We start from the raw sequence: 14874 nt of genomic DNA on the forward strand, positions 1-14874 counted from the left end.
TACAATTCAATGTTCAGGTTTAGAGGTTACCTCAGAATTAATTCCAAATCTGGAAGTGGGATTTAATCCTAAAATTACTATTGACCATCCTATGCTATCCTGTGGGTTGTTGCACAGATTCAACGAAGAGATTCTTTCTTTTGTCTTCATACTAGGAAAGCAAATTTTATGCAAACCTCAATTTTTTAAAATTTCATGAAGTTTGAAATTCTGCACAGCTGTTCCATACCTCAAAAACAATAATAAAAGCCAACCGTGCAGCTAAGACATGCCAGAACTGTAGAGTGTAGCCATAGGGCACTGGAGAATGAGGAGGGTCACGATAATCTCTGTACCTAAAATGACACACAGGTATTAATCCTATCCATCTCAAAGCAATGTAGTTAGTGCATTACATATCAGCAATAGGATTACAACAGTATGAGAAATCTGTCCATTAACAACCAATATTAAAGGATCATGAGAGATCCCTGGTGTTCCTACATAACCCCAGAATATGAGGATGCTTTCTATGAAAATTAACATCCCCTGTGTGTACATGATACAACAGAATTTAACATCCCCTGTGTGTTAAACAGAATTTCTAACACACTCTTGATTCTGAAAGGTTTCATTTTAGTCTGCATGAGGCAATGGCAGAGAAAAACTGCTCCATCTCATATGTCTAGTAATACAGTTGTCAGTACTCACTCCTCTCCTGACTTCTTTGATGGACAGTGCTCTAGTTCTATATCACAGGAAATATAGAAGGAGAGAAGATGGAGAAATAGGGATTGGAAACAGAGCTGCTTACAATAGTGTCTTGTTCTGAGTGTAGCAGTGTATCTAGTACCATCATTAATTTGCTAGGCTTCAGGGCCTGTGGAAACCATGTCCTTCTCTATTTTTCGAAACTACTTGTGCTACTTTTTCAAATAAGTAGGAAAACTTAGTAATGGTGCTAAACAATGTATAATTAGTCCATATTCTCCTATCACTAACAGACTGGTTATTATTATTATTTATTATTTATTTATATAGCACCATCAATGTACATGGTGCTGTACAGAGTAAAACAGTAAATAGCAAGACCCTGCCGCATAGGCTTACAATCTAATAAAATCATAGTAAAACAATAAGGAGGGGAAGAGAATGCAAACAGGTACAGGGTAGGGTAAGGAGGCACAGGGTTCACATAAAAGCTCTGCATGGGTGCTTTGGTGTGTGTGTGTTTATGTATGTGTCTTGCATGCGCACCTCCTCTCTCCCAATATGCTAATGCAACTCCTTGGATTTTCTGATCTGTGTTGATGTGCTTATGCAGATCTGAGATCTTGCGCTAGTGGATAATTATGATTCCTCAATCTGGTGCCTTCCAGACTACAACTCTCATCACCCCCCACACAGCATGGCCATTGGCCAACATCTGGAAAGGCACCAAGTTGGGGAAAGCTGATTTAGCACTGGCAGGGATGGAGATGAGGAGCAGTCAGCACTACACTGGAACCTGTCAAGTGCAATACAATGGATTTCAGGAACCCTTGGACTACCAAATGATGGCTGCTGACAATAAGGGACGGATATTGTCATGTTTGTTTACAGAAAGGGTTGATTAAACCACTACAAATTACACAAACATCCCAAATCTCCAAGATCCACTGAATGTCTTGACATCCACTTAAGTCAAACAAGTAGCAACATAACTTAGAATCTTTCAGATTTGCATATTATCATCCTTGTATAAAATCGTAAATGGCAATCTTTTGCTCTACTCATTACGATGCCTACCTCAACCCTTCTCTACTCCCTGCCCAGATCCTATTTCTTCATCGCCTAAATTGTCTTCTGGCCTTAAAGTCAGAATGTAGGCGGATAGCTGGGACAAGCAGTTGGTATTAGTGCTGTGCTGTATTATTCTAGCACAGAAATAAAGTGATTACAATTTTGGCTTCTTTCCTGTCGAAGATTTTTTAAAATATATATATTATTGCATTTATATCCCGTCTTTTTTTCCTCCAAGGAACCAAGGTGGCGTACATAATCCTCCACCTCTCCATTTTATCCTCACAACAACAACCCTGTGAGGTGGGTTGGTCTGAGGGTTTGTGACTGGTCCAAAGTCACCCAGTGGGTTTCCATGGCCAAGTGGGGACTAGAACCCAGATCTCCCGACTTCCAGTAAATACAGTAGTGCAAGAGACCCTGCACTACAGAAACACAGCTGCTAACTTTCTGGTAGCAATAATCATCATAATAAGTAGTAGTAGTAGTAGTTTAGGATTTTCAAATGTCCAAAGCACACAAGTTATGATTCACATGGTAGTATTTTCACATATATTTCTTTACCTGCAATATTTTAATGGTGAGCCAGAGAACTCACTTCCATTTGAACGCTGTTCAAAGTTAGACACTAGAAACACTGATAAACTTGCATTAACGTAGCCAACCATACACCTAGGAAACAAAAAATTATCTAGTCAGAACACTGTCTTTTTTACTTTAGGCGTGTTTGAGACGTCTTATAAAAACTGATAATTCATGTCCATGTTGTCTGGATCATCAGCTAATACTGAGCACTCTGGGAAGAGCTAAGTAAATAGTTCTCTGCAAACTCCACCTTCTCCAAACATCAGTTGCTGAGATTTTTGTTGAGTTATCAAGCACTCAAAGATGCTAACATTTACAGAAGTAGTTATTGTAGTTTTCTTTTTATAATCTCAGGCAAAAGATATTTGATGGCTTTTGCAAATTGTAGTTATATCATTATTTAAAAAGGAATCCATGCAATACTATATACATGGTAAGGTGTACAGAGATACAACATAGCTGCACAACATTTCAACACTTAAGTGAGCTGAAGGGCTGTGGGAAATTACGTTGATTTTCATACTTCCAATGAGAGACACATTGGATTGGATCCCAATTTAGTTATACTTAGAGTAGACCGATTGAAATCAATGGTACTCAAGTTAGTTATGACTAACTTCAGTCCCATTGATTTTAATGGCACTACTCTTAAGTATGATTAAGTTTGGATCCAGCCCATTATTTATTCCAATGCATTCTTCCTGAACAGTACAATTTATTTTAAAGTTATTATAACAAATAGGGCTGACTGGAATGTTCAGTTTGTACACACTCAGTGCTTAACTCTTTCATTTCAGTCACATTGGTGCCATTTCGCCCTACCACCCAAATCAGCCATCTGATGAACCTGGAAACGTGTTTTCATATTGCCAATAAAATTTGAATATGTGATATCACTGAAAGCAAATGTAATTATAGCAGAATAACTGAATTGCCCTTGCTTGAAGTTAGCTTCATTTGTGCTCAGTGATGCCATCAAATATTCAGATTTCATTGGCTTAACTTTCCCGGAAAAGAAGATCAGTTTGAAATTGCACCAATGCAGCAGCCAACCGGAGCGACAAATACCAATGTCGGAGGAGAATGAGACTACCTGAAAATGTTGAAGGGTGCACATGAATATTTTTGTCCCCTTATGAGCCCTCCCAAATGATCCATAAAAGGCAGGTGAAGTTGCTAGTAAAATGTGCCCCCCTCAGTTGAAGCAGGTCTTAACAACAAAATATTTATGTGACCTCCACTCAAGCCAATATGAAGGTTTTGAAACATTTCCACAACCTGGACAAATAAAAATGATACACACCTCCAACTTACTTCATTTAAAAAAAATTAAAATAAAATAAAAACAGCAGAGAGGCACGTTGAGTGCATTGGCCAGATCCAGCCTGGTGATTAATTTCACCAAGTTTCAAAGCTCTATGGAAAATACATCCCTCCCAGTTTCAAAGAGACACTTTTGGAAGTGAGAATCCAGTCAGCTGATGAGCTCTTGGCAGATCCTCACTTAAGGGACACCTTTGAAAGTGCAGATTAGCCAGCTGAAAGCTACCTGATCCACACTTTCTAAGTTCTCTCTTCAGTCAGGGGTTGCTGAGCCTGGTCAGTCTCCCACCTGAGAAGGGAAGTCTTCAAAAGACAATGAGAGTGGCTGGTTGGGTGTCCAAGCATCTTCCAGGAAGGAGGTTCAAGCATCTTCCAGGAGTGGTCCCTACACACACACACACACACACACACACACACACACGTTTTCCCTCCAAAAAGATTATAGCAGGAGTGGACAGCCCACAGCGTGCATCCTTCAAAAAACTTTTAAATCATATTCTCATATAAGACCTTTCCCGCAGGCATGGCAGGTCAATTTTGGGAACACTCCCACCAGTGACCAAACCTCAGAAATGAATTTAACATAGTCAAAACACTAGTCAAAAATGACTGAGGCTCACTTATGAATAAATACCAATGATATTAATGCTCACAACCATTTTGCAAGTAAGATGCAGCTCTGCTGATTCCACTAAATCGCCACTAAATTTCAGAGCTTTTTGTTTCATACTCTATATTTCTTCCAGTTCTCCTATACACCTCAGTGGCAAGTTAATTAACATCACAGTAAATTATGCTCCGGCCCATCTTGTTGAAGACCACGCAGAATTAATAAAGCAGACTGAAGAAGCTCACACTTTCAAATTTCCTTCCAAACACCAAAAAAAAAAGCAAAAAGGCAAGTTTTGAGTGTTTTGTAACTTCACATAATATTAGCTCAACTGCTCACAATCAGAGCCAACTTTGTATTAATGGCTTTTTTCTTTTTTTTTTTTTTGATGCAACTCATTATGAAAACGAACATTTGTTTCCCCTCTAGCATGTTCTGAAGTGCCAAATCCTTGACAAGCTAATGAGTTAGCGGGGCTGTCAATCACAGTCTGCAACTGCTCATTTTCTGCCACTATGACAAAACTGCAATGACATCTGAAATATGCCCAAAATGAAACAAAAACAACCCCGCCCCCATTAGCAAAAACCTTTCCTGTGCACCAGAAAGAGAAAATATAATACATCTAAGTGCTTGATGAAAAACACCTTTTGTGAAACCTATTTTTAACTCGGTAGAGGTGTTAATGTGCACATGGGAAGCGCAACATAATGCCTAAAAAACTAAGGGTCAATCTGAAATGCAAATATAAATTTCACCAGCACCATATTTTTTCTTTCTATTTTGCTATAGAACAGACTCAGCTAGCTGTATTGTGGCTAAAACTCAGTATGGACTGGCTAAAATCACAGGAGCCACATATCTGGTTGGTTGAATGAATGGACTTGAAAGATAAGTGCTAGAAAACCTATGAAAAAAAGCAAAGGGACTCTCAGCATAGTCATTCCTCAAAAACAACTTCTGATTATAGTTTGCCCATTGGGGAAAGAATTGCCCAACCACTTCATTTGCCACTCAGCCCACACTTTAGAGCATATCATGGAGTATACCAAGAAAGCCTCTTTAGCTTGTAGGCCTGAAGGCAGAGACTGGCCTCATTCACATATAATGCTAACCCTAGAGATGTTGCGAACGTCCACTCAGGTCCACAAGGGCAGCAGACACCCTCGTCTGGTCCTCATGCACCCAAGTGGACATGGCTGGTGTGAGGACAGACCCACGCCCAAGTGCTCACAATCCCCGAGAACACTTGAATACGGCTTCCGGGATCATGCCCTTTCCACCCGCTCTGCATTGATGGCAGCCACAATTTCCTTAGCTTGGGGGAAATCATGCATTGGGGGCCTTTAATAGCACTTGGGTTAATGGCAGCTGCCATGAGCATGGAGGGGGGAAATATGCACTTTCCAGAGGCTCCAAGAAGCATGCTTCCAACCCTGCACAGATGGGGGCCTTGAAGGTCCCATTTACGCAAGGTTAACCTTGCATTAATGGAGCCTTTAAGACCCCCATCGGCATGGGGTGAGGGGAAGCATGGTTTCTGGAGCCTCTGGAAAGTGCATATTTTCCCCCTGCATGCTAATGGTAGCCACCATTAACCCAAGTGCTATTAGGGCCTTTAAGAGCCAAATTCAGGGTGGGCAGAGTCCCTGCTGTGGGGACAGGCTGCAGTGGCGGGGTGAGTGCTCACAGGGCAAGTGCTCCCCAAGGAGCACTTGGGGAGCTCCCCAAGGAGCATCACTAGCTAACCCATGGTTTAGGTTCTTCTCTAACAGCCATGGTTTGTTATTGGGTGGTGAACTCTGGATTATTTAAACCATGAATTATCATTGACCCGGTTCACACGTAACGAGAATTCATAGCTGAATTTCCCCATGGTGTTTCTTACTGCAGTGGCCATCACTATTTTGAATATTTGGGCGCAGCAGGGGCGTGCTGTAGCTTGTTATGTGTGAACCTGGTGAGTATGGGTTGTTGGAATGGTTGACCAGCCAATCAGATCTCATGGGCTGTTTAGGGGTTATATTGGTTTTCTAGCACATGTTTGTTGTACAGACTTGTTCAATTCACTTATTTCTGCTTACTCTGAATGTTTTCCTATGTAATGGTTTGTCACTCATCATAATTTTTTTGTATAGTTGTGTGCTCCTTAGCATTCATTTTTCATGTCTGTTTAGGGTGCCACATTATGTGCAAACTGGGCCATTAAATGCAAATCCAGAACCGTGGGTTGTTCATAGGTCATTTTGCCAGGCAACAGACACAGTGGGCAAGAGCAATAACCCTTCTCCAGCTGTTCTACATGCTAATACTACAGCACCGCGAAGACGTTTAGGACCCAGAGAGGGAATGGGTGGAAGAGAATGGAAATAAATCACCCAAGGATTGAGGTTGGGAGCTTTTTGGCCGATGAGCAGGACAAAAATACTTTAAAAAATAAATAATAAATAAGGCCGAGTATTACTTCAATGGTTCTGATTCCCACCGTTCAGACATATAGATCACTCAGCTCATCCTCTTCCACAAGTTATCTACACTCAGTGTGGGGATAATTTTAGGTATTTTTTTTAAAAATGTATTTTATAGAAAAATAGAAAGGACATATATAGTTAATGTGAACCTAATTAGAGAATACATAAATATATTTTGTTATTTATTTTTGTGATTTTACATTATTGTTATGATTTTATTTTATTGTGATTTTGTATGCGTGAATTCTAAGACATAAATAAATCAAATAAGAGCCACAAATATAGTAAGCCTGCTCTGTCCATTGAGAATGTTTGTGTTCAAATATTTTCTTTAGGATATTTACAATATCCCCCCAATGTGACTTAATAGTATTCATTGTATACTCATGTCCCGCCCAGTGCTTTGAAAACTGTGGATAATTTTAACATGGTCATCACATGCCACATTTTCTTTCACCTACTGTTTGGTTTTCCTCCCAGTTTTTGGCAATCAGCATGCTTGTCCTTGCTAAGACATTGTCTAGTGATGCCTTACTGTTCATCTTTATTGCTTTCCTACACAATATTTAATAACAGTGCCTGTGGTGTTCTGGGGCTTTGGGGCAGTATCCAATGGTGACATTCTGCAAACTCCAATAGTGCTAGTGGAGCTCTGCTGAATCTTTCCATTGCAAAAGCGGTTGCCAATGGGTGCAAGCAATTGTATAACAATTACACAATAGGAATGCCCAATGGGTTGCACAAGAGTTATGCAAAATCGCTTGCACAAACGTAACTTTACTTGGATTTTTCTCTTGCTCATAGTTCAGAACCTAGTTCCTGCTATGGCAACATCATTTGTCCTAACAGAATGGCACAGTTGGTCTCCTTTTATTGTTGGGCTTCTTTCCACTACTTTTCACCCCAGAATTGCTGGATAATTTTGCAATACCACTAAGGATGCAGAAAAATGGAATTGGGAGCAGGACACACTGCAGTGTAATTTTTTGGGAATTTGCAGGACTAAGACCAATTTGCAAAAAGAAAACTTACTTTTCTCCAGCTTCCCCTTGACCTGCGCATGGTCCATATTTGTAAGCATAAACGAGCCGGGGGATGAAATCTGAAGTTACAGCGATAACAAATGCATTTGTGATCACAGAAAGAATTCCGATGCCTTCCAAAATTCCATACCAGATTCCTGTGCAATGGAAAAAATGCTGTGTGTCTAGAAGCAACAACATAAGAATGCAAACATGCAAATGTGGTTGGAAGTGATTATAAATTACTATCCTATGCATGTTTAGACAGAAAAAAGTCCTACAATTTCCAGCATTCCCCAGCCAGCAGTGCTGGGAGTTGCATGACTTTTTCTGTCTAAACATGCATAGGACAATCTCCTTAGTCAACATGTGTTTCTTAACACAGTGAAATCTTTTACATACCTATTCAGAAGTAAGCTTCATTGAGCTCATGGGATTTATTTCCAGGGAATTCTATTTAGTGGGACTTTCTTCTGAGTTGAGTAGACATGCATAGGTTTGCATGTTATTATGCCATGTTTTTCTACTATTAGTCTGCAGTGATGTTCTCTAATATTTCCTGCTGCTGTGTCCCAAACGAATAGGCACATTTTCCCATTGTTTAACAGGAAGCTCTGTCCTTCGTCCATCAACTAATAAGGCCACAAAACATTCAACTACCACACACAACATACAGGTTGAGTCTTACTTCTCTAAGGGAGGAGCTTCTAAAAGCAACAAAACCCCTTCTGTGATGTGAGATTAATATGCATGTATAGCAAAAAAGGAAAGAAGAGCTAATCAAGACTCTGCTAATGGATATTATGTGTGTGGGCATTTTCCAAAGTGATGCTAGATTTAAATATGCTTAGGAAATGGTAGGTAGATAGTCATTTTCAGATTGGTAATTCATTTTACCATCCCTTCTATATTCAAATAGAAGATTAGGAGAATAGAAATACTGATTTATTTTTTCTTCCCACCATTTCAAACATTTTGAATTGTACTAGTTACCCACTCACCCCTCACCCCAAAAAGGGAAATGCTGATTCGAGCTGCTATGAAAAACATTTAGAGCAGTCCTATGGTCCCTGATGTTTGGATTCTTCCGCCCTGCCTCTTTGCAGCTGGTACGGAAAGAACCACACTGGCTGCCCTCCGCGTTCCAGTGGGTGTGGAGAGGAGGAGACCAGAGAGGCCAGGATATGACTTATCCTGAGCCTCTTCCAGCTTTCTTCCTTCCCACTTTGAAAAGCCCTTCCTAGACAGGCTAAATGGCCAGTCTAGCAAAATCTGCAGAGCAGGAGGACAGAGAGGTGGAGATCGCCTCCATCGCTTCTCCTGCTCTGCGCCTTAGATGCCTCCGCGTTAGGGGGGCGCCCAATGTCCAAGGGCACAATCGACAGGATCGTGCCCTTAAGGGCTCAATCTTATGCATGTTTAGACAGAAAAGGTCCTACAACTCCCAGCTATAAATGTGTGTTGCTGACCCTGTTAAAGTGAATACATTCCTAGCTGCCACTTGTTGTTTATTCGTTCAGTCGTTTCTGACTCTTCGTGACTTCATGGACCAGCCCACGCCAGAGCTTTCTGTCGGCTGTCGCCACCCCCAGCTTCCCCAAGGTCAAGTCTGTCACCTCCAGAATATCATCCATCCATCTTGCCCTTGGTCGGCCCCTCTTCCTTTTGCCTTCCACTTTCCCTAGCATCAGCCTCTTCTCCAGGGTATCCTGTCTTCTCATTATGTGGCCAAAGTACTTCAGTTTTGCCTTTAATACAATTCCCTCAAGTGAGCAGTCTGGCTTTATTTCCTGGAGTATGGACTGGTTTGATCTTCTTGCAGTCCAAGGCACTCTCAGAATTTTCCTCCAACACCACAGTTCAAAAGCATCTATCTTCCTTCGCTCAGCTTTCCTTATGGTCCAGCTCTCGCAGCCATAGGTTACTACGGGGAATACCATTGCTTTAACTATGCGGACCTTTGTTGTCAGTGTGGTGTCTCTGCTCTTAACTATTTTATCAAGATTTGTCATTGCTCTCCTCCCAAGAAGTAAACGTCTTCTGATTTCCTGGCTGCAGTCAGCGTCTGCAGTAATCTTTGCGCCCAGAAATACAAAGTCTGTCACTGCCTCCACGTTTTCTCCCTCTATTTGCCAGTTTTCAATCAAGCTAGTTGCCATAATCTTGGTTTTTTTGAGGTTTAACTGCAACCCAGCTTTTGCACTTTCTTCTTTCACCTTTGTCATAAGGCTCCTCAGCTCCTCCTCGCTTTCAGCCATCAAAGTGGTGTCATCTGCATTGTTAATGTTTCTTCCTGCAATTTTAACTCCAGCCTTGGATTCGTCAAGCCCAGCACATCGCATGATGTGTTCTGCATACAAGTTAAATAGATAAGGTGAGAGTATACAGCCCTGCCGTACTCCTTTCCCAATCTTAAACCAGTCCGTTGTTCCGTGGTCTGTTCTTACCGTTGCTACTTGTTCGTTATACAGATTCCTCAGGAGGCAGACAAGATGACTTGGTATCCCCATACCACCAAGAACTTACCACAGTTTGTTATGATCCACACAGTCAAAGGCTTTAGAATAGTCGATAAAACAGAAATAGATGTTCTCCCTGGCTTTCTCCATTATCCAGCGGATATTGGCAATTTGGTCTCTAGTTCTTCTGCCTTTTCTAAACCCAGCTTGTACATCTGGCAATTCTCGCTCCATGAATTGCTGGAGTCTACCTTGCAGGATCTTGAGCATTACCTTGCTGGCATGTGAAATAAGTGCCACTGTCCGATAGTTGGAACATTCTTTAGTGTTTCCCTTTTTTGGTATGGGGATATAAGTTGATTTTTTCCAGTCTGATGGCCATTCTTGTGTTTTCCAGATTTGCTGGCATATGGCATGCATCACCTTGACAGCATCATCTTGCAATATTTTAAACAGTTCAGCTGGGATACCGTCGTCTCCTGCTGCCTTGTTATTAGCAATGCTTCTTAAGGCCCATTCGACCTCACTCTTCAGGATGTCTGGCTCTAACTCACTGACCACACCGTCTAAGCTATCCCCAATATTATTATCCTTCCTATACAGATCTTCCGTATATTCTTGCCACCTTTTCTTGATCTCTTCTGTTTCTGTTAGGTCCTTGCCATCTTTGTTTTTGATCATACCCATTTTTGCCTGGAATTTACCTCCGATGTTTCTAATTTTCTGGAAGAGGTCTCTTGTCCTTCCTATTCTATTGTCTTCTTCCACTTCCGCACATTGCTTGTTTAAAAATAATTCCTTATCTCTTCTGGCTAACCTCTGGAATTTTGCATTTAATTGGGCATATCTCCCCCTATCACTGTTGCCTTTTGCTTTCCTTCTTTCTTGGGCTACTTCCAGTGTCTCAGCAGACAGCCATCTTGCCTTCTTGGTTTTCTTTTTCTTTGGGATGTTTTTTGTTGCCACCTCTTGGACAATGTTGCAAACTTCTGTCCATAGTTCTTCCGGGACCCTGTCTACTAAATCTAGTCCCTTAAATCTGTTCTTCACTTCCACTGCATATTCATTAGGAATATTAGTGCGCTCATATCTAACTGATCTGTGGGTCTTCCCTATTCTCTTTAGTTTGATTCTAAATTGTGTAATAAGAAGTTCGTGATCTGAACTACAGTCAGCTCCAGGTCTTGTTTTTACTGTCTGTATAGATGTCCGCCACCTTTGGCTGCAAAGGATGTAGTCAATCTGATTTCGGTGTCGGCCATCTGGTGAAGTCCATGTATAAAGCCGTCTTTTTGGTTGTTGGAAGAGAGTGTTTGTTATGCACAGTGAGTTGTCCTGGCAGAATTCTATCAGCCTATGTCCCGCTTCATTTTGTTCTCCTAGACCATGCTTACCTGTAATTCCAGATGTCATTTGACTGCCCACCTTAGCGTTCCAGTCTCCTGTAACGAAAATTACATCTCCTTTTGGTGTATTATCCAGTAGGTGCTGCAGATCCTCATAGAACTGATCTACTTCTGCTTCTTCAGCATCTGTGGTTGGGGCATATATTTGGATCACTGTGATGTTAAATGGCTTACCCTGAATTCGAATTGAGATCATTCTATCGTTTTTTGGATTGTATCCAAGCACTGCTTTAGCCACTTTATTATTAATTATGAAGGCTACTCCGTTTCTTCTGTGATCCTCTTGTCCACAGTAGTAGATCTGGTGCTGATCTGATGTGAAGTGGCCCATTCCGGTCCATTTCATTTCGCTGACACCCAATATATCTATATTTAATCTTGACATCTCGCCAATAACCACGTCCAATTTGCCCTGGCTCATAGATCTTACATTCCAGGTTCCTATGGTGTGTTGACCTTTAGAACATCGGATTCGTCGTTCACCACCAGCACCGTCGGCCGCTAGCCGTCCTTTCGGCTTTGAGGTAGCTGCATCATCACGTCTGGGGCTAGTTGAACTTATCCTCTGTTCCTCCCCAGTAGCATTTTGACCATCTTCCGACCTGGGGGTCCTATCTTCCGATGGTATACCGACATATCTCTGGTTGTACTGATCCATTTAGTTTTCATGGCAAGAGTACTGGGGTGGGTTGCCATTACCTTCCCCAGGGATCGTATTTAGTCTGACCTCTCTACCATGACCTTCCCGTCTTGGGTGTCCCTTCACGGTTTAGCTCATGGCATCCTTGAGGTGCTCAAGCTCCAGCACCACGACAAGGTAACGATCTCCTTTGCTGGAGATAGGTTATGTTGTGTTCCAGTGGTGGCTGCTGTTATTAGGAAGAATTTATGACCTAGTTTTTGCCTATTTGAAAAATATTATCTAACTATTCCAATAGGTTTTACCTAATTGTCTGTTGAGAGACTTTTCTTAGAAACCAGAGTGTCTTTGACTACAAATTTCAGCTTTCTACCAGTTGTGAAAGTACCTTCATGATTCTAATATAGGAGGAGATTGAGCTACTGAGCAGATACTTTACATGTATAATGACAAAGAGCTTACCTATATCTTTGGCTCTTGAAGCTAACGGCCGTCTCCACTGGGTGACAAATTTGTACGCATCAAGCCGGATTTCAATAACATTGTTAAGTAAGGCCAGAAGTGGAGCAAGTGGAAAAGCTGCCACAAAGATGGTTATGAAGCCAAACTGAAGAACTGTGAAAAGAGGTGGGGGAAATGACATATTCAGGCATGCATCAGGAAGGAAATTGGACAGCTGATTTAGGATTTATCTACACCATTACTCCTCGTTACTTTTTGCTCCATTTTAAATTGTCCCTTGATGTGTATCTTTTGGGCATCTTTGTTCCTACACTCCAAATTCACATTTTTAATGCACATGACCAAAGATGAGCACAGGTATAATAATAAAAGACAAAAAAACATAATGCAGGGCAAATGGAAAGCCTGGGTTCCTATTCAAAAGTATATTTATTTGCTTTCCAGTCCATGATCACTAAGGTGGGGCAGATACTTGTGAATAAATTTTCTTCCTCTTATGATCTCCAACTTTGTCTTTCAAGTGGGAGGCTTGTGTGTCTAATCCTAACCAAATATGCCTGCAGGCTTGCAGACACATTGCCACTTAAAATTGCAGGCTAGATCAAATCAAAACATGTTGCAAAGCCTCACATCTCAAAGATAATTAAAATAAACCTTAGTTTCTAGGTCAAAGATGTTCCCCTGGAGGAAATCTGAGTGAGCTATATGTTAGGTGCATGTTAGACATTTATTTACCTTTTTATTTTTTATTTTAAAGTGCTTATAAAAAGAATATCAATATATAAACATATTCTATTGTATATTCCTACACTACTAGAAAAATAGATGTCTAGGATTGCAGGCAAATCAGAACTACCAAATTTAAACCTATTCTGTAACCTCGACATATGGCATTATGAACAATCTTATTTCTATTTTTTTTAGCATGCATTTAAGAATATGATTTTTGAATTAACATAAGTAACTATCCTATTTTTCTTGCCTTGACTTTCATCATGAGCCATGCAGTGGTGGGGTCTGGGCAATGGAAACTAAGAGGCCAGTGTGAAAAGCTAATATTCCTTAGAAGTCAGGTTTTCTAAAGAGCTGATAACTGGCAAGTTTCCTTGGGTTTGATAGTGCTATGCCTCCATGCAATTTAGTCTTTTAGAGCACTTTAGTCCAAAAAGGAAAAAAACCTTCACATTTCCTGTTCACTTTTTGATTTTGGTTTTGCCCCCAGGGTGACAGCAACACTTCTCATATGCAATTTATTTTGTACATTTTACTTTGTAAACGTTAGTATGAATATACCCAGGCATGCTACTCATGTGCCATACATCAAGAAAATGCTTGCTGCATGTGCCTCGAGCACTTTAATAACTGTTCAAGAGAGTTCCCCTGACAAAGAATTATAATTAAACTATCAGAGGAAAGAGAAATAGAAGGACTGGGGTGGTGAGAAAAGCAAGTCAGGAATAGATAATGCAAAATCCTTTTATATCAGAAATAAAGAAAGCAAGAAACATTCATGTTACATTATTACAAATATTCAGACTACTAGTGTTACAAACCTATATATACTCATGTAGATGGAAGACCAACCAAACACAGCTGGACCTTACTTCCACCCAATAAAAATGCACAGGACTGCAGGACATAAGAACATCACACACTGACTGCTACCCATGAGGATCTCCAGGGGAGGCTGGTGGTTCCAATTTCGGTGGGGCAGAAATTTCATTCTGGGTTTTAGTTACAACCAGGCAGAAGTCTAAAGGAGCTATCCAAAGTGCTGAACCTATTTTGGGGCTAGGGTTCAGCTCCTTTAGACTTCTGGCTGGTTGTAAGTAAAATCCAGAATGGGATCTCTCCCCTGCCCCCAAAATTGAAGCCACCAGGATATCCCCCCGCTGAACAAATCTGTCAGTGCAATGTTCACCTGTTAGAGGAGAGGGTAGGTCTAGAATCACCATATTAGTGATATCAGCTAATGGCAACTCTATGTTTGGTAGTGCCCAAGTGCCCCTGATCCTGCAAGGAGCTCAGAGCCCTGGCTTCCAGATGCAGTATGTTCCAACCCTGTGCAGACCCCTTGGCATGCATAGGACCCAACATGGAAATGCATGGATCATCACTGCTGGATTTGGCTGATT

General features: G+C 41.1%; 1 protein-coding gene across 4 annotated transcripts in view; it reads right to left on the reverse strand.

Annotated features, from left to right (window-relative positions):
- Positions 1-14874, reverse strand: part of ANO4 (anoctamin 4) — a 110177-nt gene that overhangs the window by 3053 nt on the left and 92250 nt on the right. For all 4 annotated transcript variants that reach the window (XM_063133727.1, XM_063133726.1, XM_063133729.1 and 1 more), the window contains 4 exons: positions 12740-12892; positions 7783-7930; positions 2326-2433; positions 230-335 (listed from right to left, as the gene is read on the reverse strand). In XM_063133727.1, the coding sequence (XP_062989797.1) occupies positions 230-335; positions 2326-2433; positions 7783-7930; positions 12740-12892 (515 nt within the window). The remainder of the gene's footprint in view (positions 1-229; positions 336-2325; positions 2434-7782; positions 7931-12739; positions 12893-14874) is intronic.

The sequence above is a fragment of the Elgaria multicarinata genome, chromosome 9 (assembly GCF_023053635.1).
Source record: "Elgaria multicarinata webbii isolate HBS135686 ecotype San Diego chromosome 9, rElgMul1.1.pri, whole genome shotgun sequence".
Classification (NCBI taxonomy): Eukaryota; Metazoa; Chordata; class Lepidosauria; order Squamata; family Anguidae; genus Elgaria; species Elgaria multicarinata.